The following is a 15,169-nucleotide window of genomic DNA, read 5'->3' on the forward strand; positions in this document are numbered from 1 at the left end:
GGATATAAAATCCATAGTTACATAGCAATTAAACATAGTTCCATCATGCATGACAGTCCATATCTATTAGGCAGTTGTTCATGTCATCTTTTTATAGTGGGATTAAGGTTGGTGATAGCCTACGCAGCCTAATTAAACACATTTATACATTTGATAGACTGTAATCTATATGTCATACAGCACAGAAAAACTTGGACTGCTACTGGAAATTGGCTGCGGGTTCTTTAAGAGAAGGGAGCAGGCGAACAAAACATTGTCTAACTGGAAATGCGGGGGCCAATGGATGACCGAAAGGCACGATTTTAGGCAGAAGGGGTGTCTCAGCTGTTGAAATCACTTCAAGACGCACTGTAATAGAGCAATCTTTTCCAATTAATACTCATGTTTAGCACAGTTAACACTTCATTTTGCTGCATCTTTTGATACGAAGAGGTTGAGTCGCAAATGCCCTCTGCTTTTGGACATGTCTTAATAATAATGCCAGAACAGGTCACCAGTATCCTCTTCAAAGGAACTTGGGAATTTCTCAAATTGCGGATTTGGCTGTAAGTAGTCTGGCTAACTATTTTACATGACCAATAGGCTATTAATCTATATCGATTACTGTGATATGTGCTAGCAAATATGTTAAAGGACATACTACAATGTGATGGATATGCATTTTAAGATTCCCAATCTATCCCGATGGATTATTAACATTGCATTTTAGCCTACTCCGTATCTATGTCTTCGGGACAGATAATGGCAACGCTTCGGTTGGTGTGGGTCGCGCACTGCTCAAGGAAGTATATTTAGGCTAAACAACCTGAAGACAGACGTGGGTATCATTTATGCGCCTGATACTGCGACAACACGGAAAACAAATATAGAGCATACTTTAAAAAAAATCAACATATGAGTCGTTTTGAGACGCTAATATCAATACAGCAATGGAGAACACTGGGATTGAAGAGGTTAACCAGACACACCAGCAACACGAGCCCATCAGCTTTGGAATAGACCAGATACTGAACAGCACTGACCCGTCCAGCAGCTGCATGCTGCCCAACCGAACCAGCGACACGGATTACACGAACGTTTACACCAATGGCTATAACAGCGTCTATAACCCGGCCTGCTCCATGGCGGCTGGGCTCGCTGGTTCCTATAACGTGAATATGAACATGAATGTGAGCATGAACATGAACGTTAACGTAAACGGAGGGAACGCCGGTGGTGTTATCAGGGTACCAGCTCACAGACCCATGCCACCGAATCCGCCACCTCCTAGCCACCCGCCTTGCCTCGCGGCTTGCATCCCCTCAGTGACTTCAATGACAAGTATGGGAAATGCGGCCAACTTCACCTTCCCGTGGATGGAGAGCAGTAGAAGATTCGCAAAAGACAGACTCACTGGTAAGATTCACCTACATTTCTGAGCATTTATGTTTATTTAGACTTAAATTCTGTCACAAAATGGGACTATTGCTTCATGGATTTCTCCATAGACATATTAAATATTTTCCAGTGGAAAGGAGGTCCAAATTGGAATGGAATTCATAAAAAGGTCACCTTTAATTGTTGTTTGACAGTTTAACCCACATCCTTAAAAGTATGGCATATGCCTAGGAGTTTGTTTTTATCATCTTGACTTTTAAGAAGGCATGGTAGCCAATTTTGTGACAGACTCATTTATCAAACCATATGTGCGACTGGGCATATGGCACGAGGAATTCGATTCTACATCAAGTCATGTCTATATCATATTAGTTCATTTAAAAGGCAAGTGAATACTTGCAGGTATTGTTAATAGTTTATGTTATGTACATTTGTATAATTATATGGGTATAATGTCAGCCGTTAAGATTGCGGCTTTCAATCCATATGCATGGAGGGGATAACGTTGATAAATCCCCTCCCCATCCTAATCAAATGAATAGCTCACCATACAAAATGGATGACATGATTTGAAGAGACGACTGTTTTTCCAAATGCAGAACACCGGATTTATTTCTGAATATAAAATGTACCATTCAACACCATCCAAATGTGGTTTAATAATAGAAACATCAGTGTCAATAGGCTATAATAAAACATAATAGATTAACTGTTATGTCTGTGAGTATTGTTGTTGTTTATAGGCTATTATTATTGCTTATTGTAACAGTCTAATAACAATATAACAATTTAATAAAAACAATTAAAACCAACCATTTTCTAGCGTAGTGTTATCATTATTACGTTTACTTTTTGAGGCATAGTAGCTCTGTCTTAGTCATTGCGACAAATAGGCCTATAGCCTCGTCCAATAATAGGATCTAAATGTAACGATTCATTCTACAGCAAGTCATTGAGGATGCAGTCCTGCAGGTGGGCTACCTAAATAATTTTGTCTGGACTCTACTGGGCTATTTATAGGCCTATAGTTGTGTATACACCCAACTAAATAGAGAGAAGATAGCAACACCGTCACTATTAAACACCTGACAAGCATGCTATTTTTTTGTGTTTAGCATACACGGGGTTATTTGATATTTCCCTTTCCGCGTTGAATATCATGCCAATAAATGCAAAGTATCAACGCAATTCGTGTCCTAGGTCTATTGAATAAACGCTTTCTTATTTTAATAGAACTATCTTCAACACAGTGTAGAACAATTATCCTGTCTTACGTCCAGCCTAACTGAAAGAAAACAAAAAAAGGGAAAGGAATTGTGACAAATTCTTAACAAACTTTGAAGTATGACATCTAAACATTTAGCGTACGGTCGGACAGTTTATTTCGCCCATAAACCATTGAATTGACTTGTCAAGGTAAATTGGATACTATTTCAAATGCTTTACGTCAATTTGTTAACGCTTCTATATCTCTATGACATTGGCAGGTATAATTAATGATCTATATCATTTACAAAAAGAAGAAGAAGTAATCCAAGTATGGTGGCTGTGATTGTGAATATAGGACCTACTGTATAGGTCTGCAGGTCCGGAATCATTTGACCAACGTTTTTCTTGCGTTTTAGGATATTGGAAAAGTGGCAATTTCTCAAATATTAGGCCTAGCAAAAGCACGACAGATCAAAATATGTTATGCTTATGTCATAATCCTTTTTCACATAGGCTCTGGTGTTTTCGATTAGCCAATAGAAAAAGGCACAACACTAAGGGTTGCAGGGCCATAATAGGCCTATTACAGCATAGGCCTGCTGTTTCACATTTCATTTCATTTTAGTATTATAGAAAGGGGCTAGTAGTAACTTAACTGCCGTGCAAATGAAAACTTAATTCGACGGGCTGGCAGTTCGATGGCCTGTATATTTTAGGCTACGATGACCATAACCTCACCCCCACGCGGCCGAGAAATTAGTTTTCCTGGCATGACGTCAACACCATGAAGATGGAAATGAAGACCATTATGTATTGGCTCGCATTAAATATTAACAATGATGTTCTTTCCTAATTAATTATTTAAACCAGAGAACGATATGTCAACTGTAAAATATCTTATGTAAATATGCTTATCAATTGTATTCATAGTCACAACGGGCCACTTGTTTCATTTGGTTTATCTTTGGTGTTGGTGATAGCCTCATCGTCAACCATCCACCAAGATATTCCTTTTAAGTGATCACTTTTTGTTATCATTGGTGATCACCATTTGAGACAAATGCCTATGTTTTGAGATTTATTGAAAGTGTTTAAAGTAGGATATTACAGTGTAGCCATTTCTCAACATTGTTTGAGACATTTATTTTTTAAATCCCACTCCCATCGATTTTCATTTGAGTAATACTTTTTTATTGTAGCATAAGGGGCAAATTGTATTTCCACGTTTAAAAATAATAAACATTGTAATAAATATGGTATAAAATGTAACTCTTAGTTGCTGGATGGACTTAGCTCAGCAGTCAGCACTTGTCTGTTCGGTTGGCTTAACCTAAATTCATATCTGAAACCGTAAAGCGTTTCTTTGGATGCTTGAAATAGACCTCTCCTTTTTAAAATAATTCCCTCTCATATTGGATTGCAGCGCTTAATTTCACGCAAGTGTCAAAGCAAGTGAAACAGCGAACAGGCCTACGATTGGAGATTGATATTCACAACAGACCGGACATACTGTATCTGAACATATTGGAAGGCGCTGAAAGGGAATATGTTGATTGACTTCTTGGCAGTTTTCAGGTTACTGAAGCAGAGGAGTACATAAACTGATTTGTCCCCTCAAGTCAATAAACAAAGTTGTTCATATGGCTCTAAGTTCTAGAGAAATGGGCAACTAGGATACTTCAAATCGAAATGTAGGCCCAGAGGTATTTTCATTTTTACAATATCTGCATGTATTGCCATAAAAACTGGTAAAATATTGTAAAATACACACTATAATCTTAAAGTAAGGTAACTGTAATTTAATGAATGGCATCCATACCGGCAATAATCAATGTATTTTGAGAATTTAGCATTAGGACACTGATTAGTGTCTATAGTAAAAACATTATATAGCCTACCATAAAATACATTAATGCCATGTAATTACACAACCACAGATACAGTAACAGATACTACTACCGTTGTATGTACAATGTATAATAAGAAGTGATTACATTGTACCTGCTTGCTGTACCTTTGTAAGGTCCCATAATAGACATTGAGGTAAGACTATGCCTATACATCTCATTGCATTATTATAACAGTGCTTTATCTTTGTCAGAAATAATGATCTTCCCCGCAAATACATGTATTTAAAGATGGCGGCAGTATTGGTGATGTTGATGGGGAAAGCTGGACAGTTTTCTCGGGAATTTGCTTCTATTCTCAGCCAGTGTTGCATGGGCAAGTGGCTCTGTTTTGCCTCATAGTGTAATAAATAGCAATATGTTCATGTTATATTTCAATATCCCCGTTAGAATCCTTTATATATATTTATTAGATTGCTACACAGGTAATATCCGCAGTGGGGAGGAGAGGCGCTGTCACAGAAATGTGTTATTAGGTATAAGTGGTTTTATTATGGGCCCATATTCTCTAAGGTAGAATCATTTTTTTATAGCTTATGCTAAATCATATTACCCAGGCATCAGATGTAGTATTCTCCACCATTTCCGTCGTCATCCCTTAGAGCAAAATACATTAGAACAATTCCTGCAGTGTGTTCTTGAAAACGTTCTATGCAACATTCAAGTGAAAATAAAATACAACTATTGAACGAAGTGAAATACATAACAAGATTTCTCTGGTTTGTGAAATTCAGTGACCTTGAGACTTTGAGGGAAATCTGGTCTACCACTCTCTCCATATTTGGTCTTGCCCAGTTATGGGAAATTACAGTATATCTTCAATGAATAACATTATTGTGGTAATTGTCTGTGCATGCATAAACATTCGGACAACAACTTATTCATGTCCTTTGTAATATGGACTGATTATTAAACGCAATCACATCACATTATAACGACTATTACTGTGAAGAGGCTGAGGGCTAAATTGAGCTAACTGCCTTGTTCCATAAAGGGCTGCAGGTTTTGATGACAGACAGGTGTGTTCTGGGCTCTTGGCACACTGCTGCTGCATTTAGTGGGATACTACCACACACTCGGTTCTTTATTTGGAAGCTGGTCATAAATAAGGACATCACAGACAAACTCAAATAAAAACCTATGGCATGATGTATTTTGTTCTACTGTGACATGAATCAGTCAATCATCATCCATAGGAATATTGTTACATTTCATATGGTTTAATTGTTTATTCAGAAAATCTTATGTCAGAGTTCAAGTTAGGTTGAAGGTGCCCTTTAGCAAGTTTGACTGGGTGGCAGTCTGTTTGCGTGTTACTCTTCGGTTGCATGTGAACGTGCTTGTATGTGCCTGGTCCATTAGCTGGTCCACAGATGGCCTGAAATAGAAGTCTAATGTGGTATTATCTGTACCCAGACCTGCATGTTGAGCCTGGAGCAGACATGCTTACTCCAAATGTGTGACCTATTCATCTCTATCCTCAGGCAAAGAAGGGTTGGACCCTCTCTAGATTAAAAATACCTTTTCAAAAGTACTTGCAGTCAGTGTTTACAATTCAATTACAAATGTACCCAATTTACATTTTGAAATATATATATTTTTGAATCATGTGTGAATCATTTGTTATTTGCCATTGATGTTTATAACCAATCAGAGAGGTTGAGAGTGATTTGAAATGATTGTTGAGTGCATTATGTGGCTTGTGTTTCATTAGTGTTTCATCTCATCTCCAAAGTGCCTCAGTGGAAAATGAATTTAGATTGTTCACACTGAATCCAGGTTACTACATTCTCAACACAGTAGCAATGGTCCCCCAGGGCACCTATGGAGATGTTTTATATGCAGTTTGGCTGCTGGTGAGCTCTCAGACAGAACTAGACCAATAAACATACTGTAAGACAACCAGGCAAACAGCTTGTGAGGAGCAAGGAAGCCTGCTCCTGATTCCCTTCGACAGAAACGTCTGTTTTACATGTTATTGGTGGAGATGGGTATAGGACTTGAAAAGGGCTCTATATCCAACATATTATATTACATGTGTGAATGTTCTGTTTACTCATGCCTGACACAATAGACAATATGGTATAAATATTTTACCATAAAATGCTTGAGATTGGTACTTTTCTTTGGTATTAAGTTTTAATGAGTAAAAAAGTAAACAAATGTAGCTTGTACAGATCACCTAAGTTACTATGTAGAACTGGATAGGTTAGATAGCCGACTGTAATGAACTGGCATCAAACCAAATGTGATACTTTTGGCCTAACCAATCAGGTGAAGGCACTTATTGTACTAAATGACAATCCCCATCTGAGATAAAAGCAATGAGAGGGTACTTCCTGAGTACCCCCACCTGCCCCTCACAGCTCCACATGGGTCCCTGACTGTGTCTCCCTTTCTTTAGCGGAGCAGGCAGAGGACAGACAAGCAGGAGACCCCAGTGGGAGGCCAGGAGCCCCCCCGGCCCTGCCAGGCCTCTGCCCTCTCCCCAAGGGGGACATCGGCAGGGTCCCTACCTGGAGCTCTATGGAGACATTAGCCAAACACTATTACCCTGAACTCGCTCACCTGCGAGACACTGGCCCACTTGCAGACTATCCCTTTCGAAAGGGTACTTGTCCAGGTGAGTCACTTCCCTGGTCTTCTTTAAAATGTGCCTTTTATCTTGGCCTGGTTGGTTTTCTCCTGGTTTCCATCAGGGATGTTAAAATACCAAAATGCTTAGGTCCATAGGACAAAACTCTGTGTACCGTTTGTACTATATGCGATAGATATGAGGAAAACATGAATATAGGACTTTTTTTAATTTTTTTTTTTACCTTGTAATCATATTACAACGGGTAATAGCCAGAGATGAACCATTAAATGTTGGCTAATTCCTGGTAAAAAAAAAAGATACATGCAGGAATATTGAGTTGAATTAGGGAAGGACAGCAAAATCCCCCATAAAATATACACAGGTGATCATGCATACTAAATCTATGGCAAAGGTATAATATGTCAGAGAAGGTTCTTGCTTGACCACGGTTTGTCTCTGAAAAATGAACATAGTCTCTCTCTCTCTCTCTCAGCAGCCCTTTCGCCCTTCTCCGTGACCCGGCGCATCGGCCACCCCTATCAGAACCGGACACCACCCAAGAGAAAAAAGCCCCGTACCTCCTTCAGCCGAGTGCAGATCTGCGAGCTGGAGAAACGCTTTCACCGGCAGAAATACCTGGCGTCAGCGGAGCGCGCCACCCTGGCCAAGGCCCTGAAGATGACGGACGCACAGGTCAAAACCTGGTTCCAGAACAGGAGGACAAAATGGAGGTAGGGGTCCATTACAGCAACACATTACACCAACACATTACAGCAACCCATTACAGCAACAAACTTCTAGATGTTCTTCAACACTTTCAGTGGTAAAGCATTTTTAATGGTTCCTTTTATGACATTCATTATTTCAAGAAAGGAGGTATTCTTTATCAAAACTGCTGTCCATTGTACTTGCTGCATTATGATTTAAGCATTATGATGCATTAGACTGAAGCATTATAATACATTAGACTGAAGCATTATGATACATTCGACTGAAGCATTATAATACATTAGACTGAAGCATTATGATAGATTAGACTGAAGCATTATGATATATTAGACTGAAGCATTATGATACATTAGACTGAAGCATTATAATACATTAGACTGAAGCATTATGATAGATTAGACTGAAGCATTATGATACATTAGACTGAAGCATTATAATACATTAGACTGAAGCATTATAATACATTAGACTGAAGCATTATGATACATTAGACTGAAGCATTATGATACATTAGACTGAAGCATTATAATACATTAGACTGAAGCATTATAATACATTAGACTGAAGCATTATAATACATTAGACTGAAGCATTATGATAGATTAGGCTGAAGCATTATGATACATTAGACTGAAGCATTATGATACATTAGACTGAAGCATTATGATACATTAGACTGAAGCATTATGATACATTAGACTGAAACATTATGATACATTAGACTGAAACATTATGATACATTAGACTGAAGCATTATGATACATTAGACTGAAGCATTATGATACATTAGACTGAAGCATTACAATACATTAGACTGAAGCATTATGATACATTACACTGAAGCATTATGATGCATTAGACTGAAGCATTATGATACATTAGACTGAAGCATTATGATACATTAGACTGAAGCATTATGATACATTAGACTGAAGCATTATGATACATTAGACTGAAGCATTATGATACATTAGACTGAAGCATTATGATACATTAGACTGAAACATTATGATACATTAGACTGAAACATTATGATACATTAGACTGAAGCATTATGATACATTAGACTGAAGCATTATGATACATTAGACTGAAGCATTACAATACATTAGACTGAAGCATTATGATACATTACACTGAAGCATTATGATGCATTAGACTGAAGCATTATGATACATTAGACTGAAGCATTATGATACATTAGACTGAAGCATTATAATACATTAGACTGAAGCATTATGATAGATTAGACTGAAGCATTATGATACATTAGACTGAAGCATTATAATACATTAGACTGAAGCATTATAATACATTAGACTGAAGCATTATGATACATTAGACTGAAGCATTATGATACATTAGACTGAAGCATTATGATACATTAGACTGAAACATTATGATACATTAGACTGAAACATTATGATACATTAGACTGAAGCATTATGATACATTAGACTGAAGCATTATGATACATTAGACTGAAGCATTACAATACATTAGACTGAAGCATTATGATACATTACACTGAAGCATTATGATGCATTAGACTGAAGCATTATGATACATTAGACTGAAGCATTATGATACATTAGACTGAAGCATTATAATACATTAGACTGAAACATTATGATACATTAGACTGAAGCATTATGATATATTAGACTGAAGCATTATGATACATTAGACTGAAGCATTATAATACATTAGACTGAAGCATTATAATACATTAGACTGAAACATTATGATATATTAGACTGAAGCATTATGATACATTAGACTGAAGCATTATGATACATTAGACTGAAGCATTATGATACATTAGACTGAAGCATTACGATACATTAGACTGATGCGGGAAGTGACACAAAGAAACTGTGCATCCATTTAAATATGGTATGTGAATTGCTTTGCTTACGGTGAGCAAGCTTTTGTGATGTGATATATGAATATACTATATTCCTGGGTTGATATTGTTGATACTGGCCCATTTTTTTTGTTGTGACAGTGAAACACCTTTTTTTGCTTAGCTTAGCTCCTACTTGTTTTTAGAGGCCAATTCCCTTGACCAAGCACAATTAGTCCTGTTCTTAAAAGGCTTTCTGGAATGGTGCTGTCCAAAGATGGCAGCGTAGCCTAGTGGTTAGAGTGTTGGACTAGTAACTGAAAGGTTGCAACATTGAATCCCTGAGCTGAGAAGGTACAAATCTGTTGTAGTACCCCTGAACAAGGCAGTTAACCCACTGTTCCTAGGCTGTCATTGAAAATAGGAATTTGTTCTTAACTGACTTGCCTAGTTAAATAAAAGGAAAAAAAGCAATACTGACCCACTAGTCTGAATAGTTGAGTGCATTGTCCATGGCAGAAACTCTTCCCCTAATTCACTCAAACTGTTTTTTTATGGTCATATGAAATAAATGAGTGGACTATCAAATGATAATACCTTGTCTTTATTTAACCTTGATGTCAAACAAGGACCTAAAGGGAATGAATGTAGAAGTAGTTCCTGTTTATCTGAGTCATCTTGACTCATAGGCTCTGGCACACCTTGCATTAAAATGTGTCCTGTAATCCAATCTGGTGGACCTTCACCCTATATGGGAAAAGCTGGCACACGACACATTTTAATACCAGGTGTAAGAGTAAAGCCTGAGATCTTATTTCAATAGGTATTTGTATGCAAGGTGTCGACACAGGGCCATGTTTTCTATAGAAAACATCAAGATCTGTTTGAAGGACAATTAAATGTAATGGTACAGTTTGTATTTTAGTGATCAGTTGCATCTCTGTTGAATTCTGAAATTCAAAACACAGATGAAAAACAGAACGACTAGATGGCATATCATGAATAACCAGGGAATTGGCTAACTCACTTTCCTGATTTCTGAGCTAGTTTTGGTGTGATTTATGGTATTTTCCCATAGTGTGTAGATAGGATGTGCATGAAGGATGTATTTGTGGGACGGCTACGCTAGTAACAAGCATATGATCAAATGAACAGCAACGAAATCGGATTAGGATAACGTAGTTAGCAATAACGTGTGGCTAATGAAAGGAGGAGGGTGTGTATGAAACAGCATTTTAGAGGTGTTTTTCTGACCCTGTTGCACATGCAGGCCTAACAATCACATGTAAATACATACAGTATAATATCCTTGTGAGAATGACATACATCACTGTTTTCATGAAAATTAAATAATGGTAATCCAAAGGAAATAAGGGTCAAAAAGAATGAAGTAAAATAATCAGGTTATCCATTTTTTTTAATGTAGTTATTTTTAACAATACATTATCACTTTGTCGTGGACTGAATACTTGTATTTCAGGAAGTATTTGGCGTTTTGCATTTGAAAGTAGTATTTATGGTGACATACTGTATGAATATTTAGGCACTGTTTTGAAATTGCTCTTTTCCCTACTGTGGAACCAGGAGACAGACAGCCGAGGAGCGCGAGGCAGAGAGACAGCAGGCCAACCGTCTGATGCTGCAGCTCCAACAGGAGGCCTTTCAGAAGACCCTGAGCCAGCCCCTGCAGCAGGACCCCCTCTGCCTGCACAACTCCTCCTTGTACGCCTTACAGAACCTACAGCCCTGGGCGGAGGACAACAAGGTGACCTCCGTCACCTCCCTGGCATCTGTGGTCTGAATGATCGTGTGTGTGTGTTTGGGGGGGAGGTGTGTGTGTGTGTGTGTGTGTGTGTGTGTGTGTGTAATTCATAATAAGAATATAATAGTAATATTGCTGATTTTTCTAAGGGAAAATGTGGGTGGGCCATTTGTTGGGGAGTGACCACTCATATCTAGATGGATGCATATGAGGAGCCTGAGGCCTTAGCATTCAAATGTATTTTATGTAAAGACTGTTGCATTGTGGGATTGTACAGTAATATGTTTTGGATAATTAAAATTGACATTATATCCTTATTTAATCTGCATACCAACTGCCATTAAGGACAAGGACAAACCTAGAGGATATGACGTTTTGTCTATGTATTTCTTTACAAACCACGTATTCTCTTTTATAGATCATATGTGGACTTCTTGGCATGGACAGATATACGTTTAGTTCCACTGAAATGGACTATGATCAATGAGTCTACTAAGTTTTTTTCAGACCTGATTCTGTCAAGTCATTTTCCTACCTTACACTAGATTTTCACTCTCCCTTCAGCTGTCTGTCTAAACAGAGGACGAAGCGAAATCCTCACTACCAGACCACTAACAGACACATCGGTAGATGCCTACCATCAAGACTGACCTGTTGCCAACAGGGAGCACTGACTCTCAGCCATACGGCAACAAAACTGGATCCCATTCCTTTGCTTTTGACTTTGTACAATGTAGTAATGCATGTTTCAAATATTTCTGTGTGCACTTGGAATTGTCGTTGCAGTCACCAGCCTTCCAGGTGGATCCTTTCCCTGACTGCAGTTTGCAAGTGGTATCTGTTCGAGGATTACTCATAAGGTGTTTTACACCTTTTAAGGTGTTTTATATTAAATGATATCATGACTTTTTGAAAAGATGATCAACATTGGAAGCCTCTCTTTTTTGTTGTTCTTTCACCAGAAAGGATAACTGCAACATTTCACGCAATCACACAGTTTCACACGTTTTCATACCTCCTAAAATAAGTGTCCTCTAATCTATCAACATGATGTTGTTGACAATGCCACACTTATTGGAATCTTTCAGTGTTTCTCATTCATTCCAATATTCCATCCTTATGACAACTTCATCTCCACAGCCAAACCAGCAGGCCATGTTTCACATAACACCAGAAAAGGTTAAACGTTTTGCATAGAGTGCTCTTATCAGTAAAGTGAGAGGTACAATATATATGTTTTATTACAACAATGTTTTTCTGTGAGACTGCTTGGATGCTAGTGATGCACATAAAGTCCGAATCCAACAATTAACCCAACGCAGCGAATTCTCTGGGAAACGAGGCCCAGGAGGGATGTCTTCTGAACAGTTTGTTCTAAAACCCTAGACCTTGGGGGTCTGTGATCCACAAATATCCATGTCTACCTAGAGACATTGGACAGTTGTCAACTTCCATTATCATCCATGTCAAGTCAAAACAAAAATGTCCTATCTGGAAGTACAACACACTGCTAATCTAGATCGATCTCTAGGGTGGGGCATTTTATAACTGCAGTTTTCTTGTTTGTAAATGAGGCTTCACTCTCTCTACTTCGCGTAGACCACAGATGGTTGCCTACACCAGGAAGTAGTACTATTCCATTGTGTAGTGTTCCCTTGTTGTACTGTTTACAAAAAGCCCAGAAAACACTCCCTGGAACTCAACGTTAGAATCCTGGCAAAATCTCACGTTCAACCACATCCATTTTCTGGTGATATCAACAGCATCAGTCTACCCAAGTTGTAGGATCTCCATAGTTCAAAACAACTGTCTGCCACCCTTTCTGCACGGAGACTGCGTGTTTTGTCGGTTTAGAGGACGTCTCGCCTGGTTGAGATCCTGTCAATTGCAGGCAGTTGTCCAGGTGACGCCTACTCAACCCCCATTTCCTCTGCCCAGACCATGGGCCTCTTTCATCCTGCTGTCTCAGATGCCATTAAGACGTGACTTGGCCCATTTTACAAAAATACCTCATCCTTACTGTTTTCAAAATCGTGCATTGTGTTTTGCTACAGGTGCTTAAAAGTATGTTTTTTTTACCCTTTCCACTAAAGCGCCTTACCCGTATCCAATAAAATGTCACCACACTAGAACAAGAGGTTCAAAGTACATCAGGATTCCTATCAGGTCCTCTGTTCTCAATCAGGGCACCAAAACACTACTACACATCATATGTTAGAACTGCAACTACCCTTTTCTATTAATAAAGATTCCCCTTTTCCAGTTTCTTAAAGTGTATCGAAAGCAAAAAAACTATATGGTCAGTTGTGATTTTGGATCCATTTACAGTCAAAAAGCCTATATAAAATACCTCCTTTGGATACCATACCAGCATTCACCCAACCTCTTCAGCTGCCTTTGTGTGAATGAAACCTGTGACGAGTTAAATACATAAACAAGTGGTTCACACTCAAAGAGAAGTATCGAAGACCTCTACATTTTCCAATTGGTTCCAACACTCAATCGGTTGAGAGTGTGAGAAAACAAAAATGTTTTTTTTCCCCCTCTTCCTCAACCCTCAGTGGGGTCTGGCATCTTTAGTAGCATGTGTACGACTCCAAAATACTTCTGAATGAATACTTCTGAATGAATACTTCTGAATGAAGCACGGATGTTTTGTACTGAAGATTCGCTTTGGTGGGAAGAAGTCAACACACGTCAAAGATAAGCCAAAATGCTGCTGCTGATTAAATAAACCCAGTCCATAGGTCTCACAGGAGATTGGGATCTTTGTTGTTTTCCTGTTAAATAGATATAATCGGCAAAATATGTTTTATCTTGTCCTTAACTAAATTATTAAGAATAGCCACGCAATTTAGTTCTCACTCACTGAATTAAAAATGTATTTTTATTAAACAAAATTGATTTAATATTACAAGTTGGGGTCATCCTAAAGGTATATGTAGCTACTCAGGGCACGTGTACAGTAAGCGTGTTGTTGTCACCAAACCAGAGACATTCTGCTTGGAGAAATAAATAGCATTAACTTTCAGTGTTTTTACACACAATGACAAGCTAGTATAGTATGATATGTCACTTCAAGTGGAACCTGACCTGTGGAGTGGTGGAGTCGCCTTGTCATAATGACAGTAGTCTTTGTGGCCTCAGTCCAGAGCTACCTGATCATGGTGACATGAGAGTGCTCCCTCTTATGATTCACAGGGCGCCTGGAAGAAAAGTGTTGATTGAGTGCATGGGGCCATGTATCACCTGCACAAAGGGCTCTTGAGACAAGCCAGAGCAGACTTCGCTACACAAAACAAGACTTCAAACCTTAGGCTCTTTCACACATGCATGAAACACCGCCATTCCTTCTGGATAATACAGGCATCTCTTTGAGTTAAGCTATATGTGTGATATGGGTCAGTCACCTTTAATGTGTGCTCTGTTTCTATTGAGTCGTAGCATAAATGCTTTTCACCTTGAACCTGCATGAGGTTGCGACACAAAATCTCTTTTAAAACAGGACAGCTGACAAACCAACAATAAACACTTAATTGATGTAGAAGACACAAGCATTTCAAAATCCTTAATAGTAATGATGATATATTAAAATAATGTGACGCCCCAAAATTGCTCTTGTTCTTTTGACCCATTGCAACACTTTAAGTTAGGTTGGTTTTGTACCTAGTAGAGACATTTTTTTTTACACAACGCTGAATTAACATGTTGTAGATAGTATTTTTGTTTTTGCACAGCAAGTGGTTTATGTAAATGGAGAA

The 15,169-nt window shown here is 38.3% G+C and overlaps 1 protein-coding gene across 4 annotated transcripts; it reads left to right on the top strand.

Moving 5' to 3' along the window:
* The first annotated feature begins 295 nt into the window (after positions 1-295).
* LOC135527074 (T-cell leukemia homeobox protein 1-like) lies at positions 296-12,327 on the top strand. 4 transcript variants are annotated; one of them, XM_064955721.1, is made up of 5 exons: positions 297-1,395; positions 6,898-7,116; positions 7,565-7,802; positions 11,231-11,411; positions 11,827-12,327. In XM_064955721.1, the coding sequence occupies exons 1-5, from the start codon at positions 930-932 to the stop codon at positions 11,893-11,895; spliced, it is 1,173 nt and encodes a 390-aa protein (XP_064811793.1). In that variant the 5' UTR covers positions 297-929; the 3' UTR covers positions 11,896-12,327. The 4 variants fall into 4 exon arrangements, with proteins under 4 accessions (XP_064811796.1, XP_064811793.1, XP_064811795.1 ...); XM_064955723.1 differs by having other exon boundaries at positions 11,973-12,327; XM_064955722.1 differs by having other exon boundaries at positions 7,568-7,802.
* The last annotated feature ends 2,842 nt before the right edge of the window (positions 12,328-15,169 follow it).

Source organism: Oncorhynchus masou, chromosome 32 (genome assembly GCF_036934945.1).
Source record: "Oncorhynchus masou masou isolate Uvic2021 chromosome 32, UVic_Omas_1.1, whole genome shotgun sequence".
Lineage (NCBI taxonomy): Eukaryota > Metazoa > Chordata > Actinopteri > Salmoniformes > Salmonidae > Oncorhynchus > Oncorhynchus masou.

What these genes read in the sequence shown, in the direction of transcription:
- LOC135527074 (XM_064955721.1), top strand. Translation starts at nt 930, where the DNA reads ATGGAGAACACTGGGATTGAAGAGGTTAACCAGACACACCAGCAACAC. An exon ending in CGCAAAAGACAGACTCACTG is followed by an intron (nt 1,396 to 6,897) that starts GTAAGATTCACC and finishes CCCTTTCTTTAG; the next exon opens with CGGAGCAGGCAGAGGACAGA. An exon ending in TCGAAAGGGTACTTGTCCAG is followed by an intron (nt 7,117 to 7,564) that starts GTGAGTCACTTC and finishes TCTCTCTCTCAG; the next exon opens with CAGCCCTTTCGCCCTTCTCC.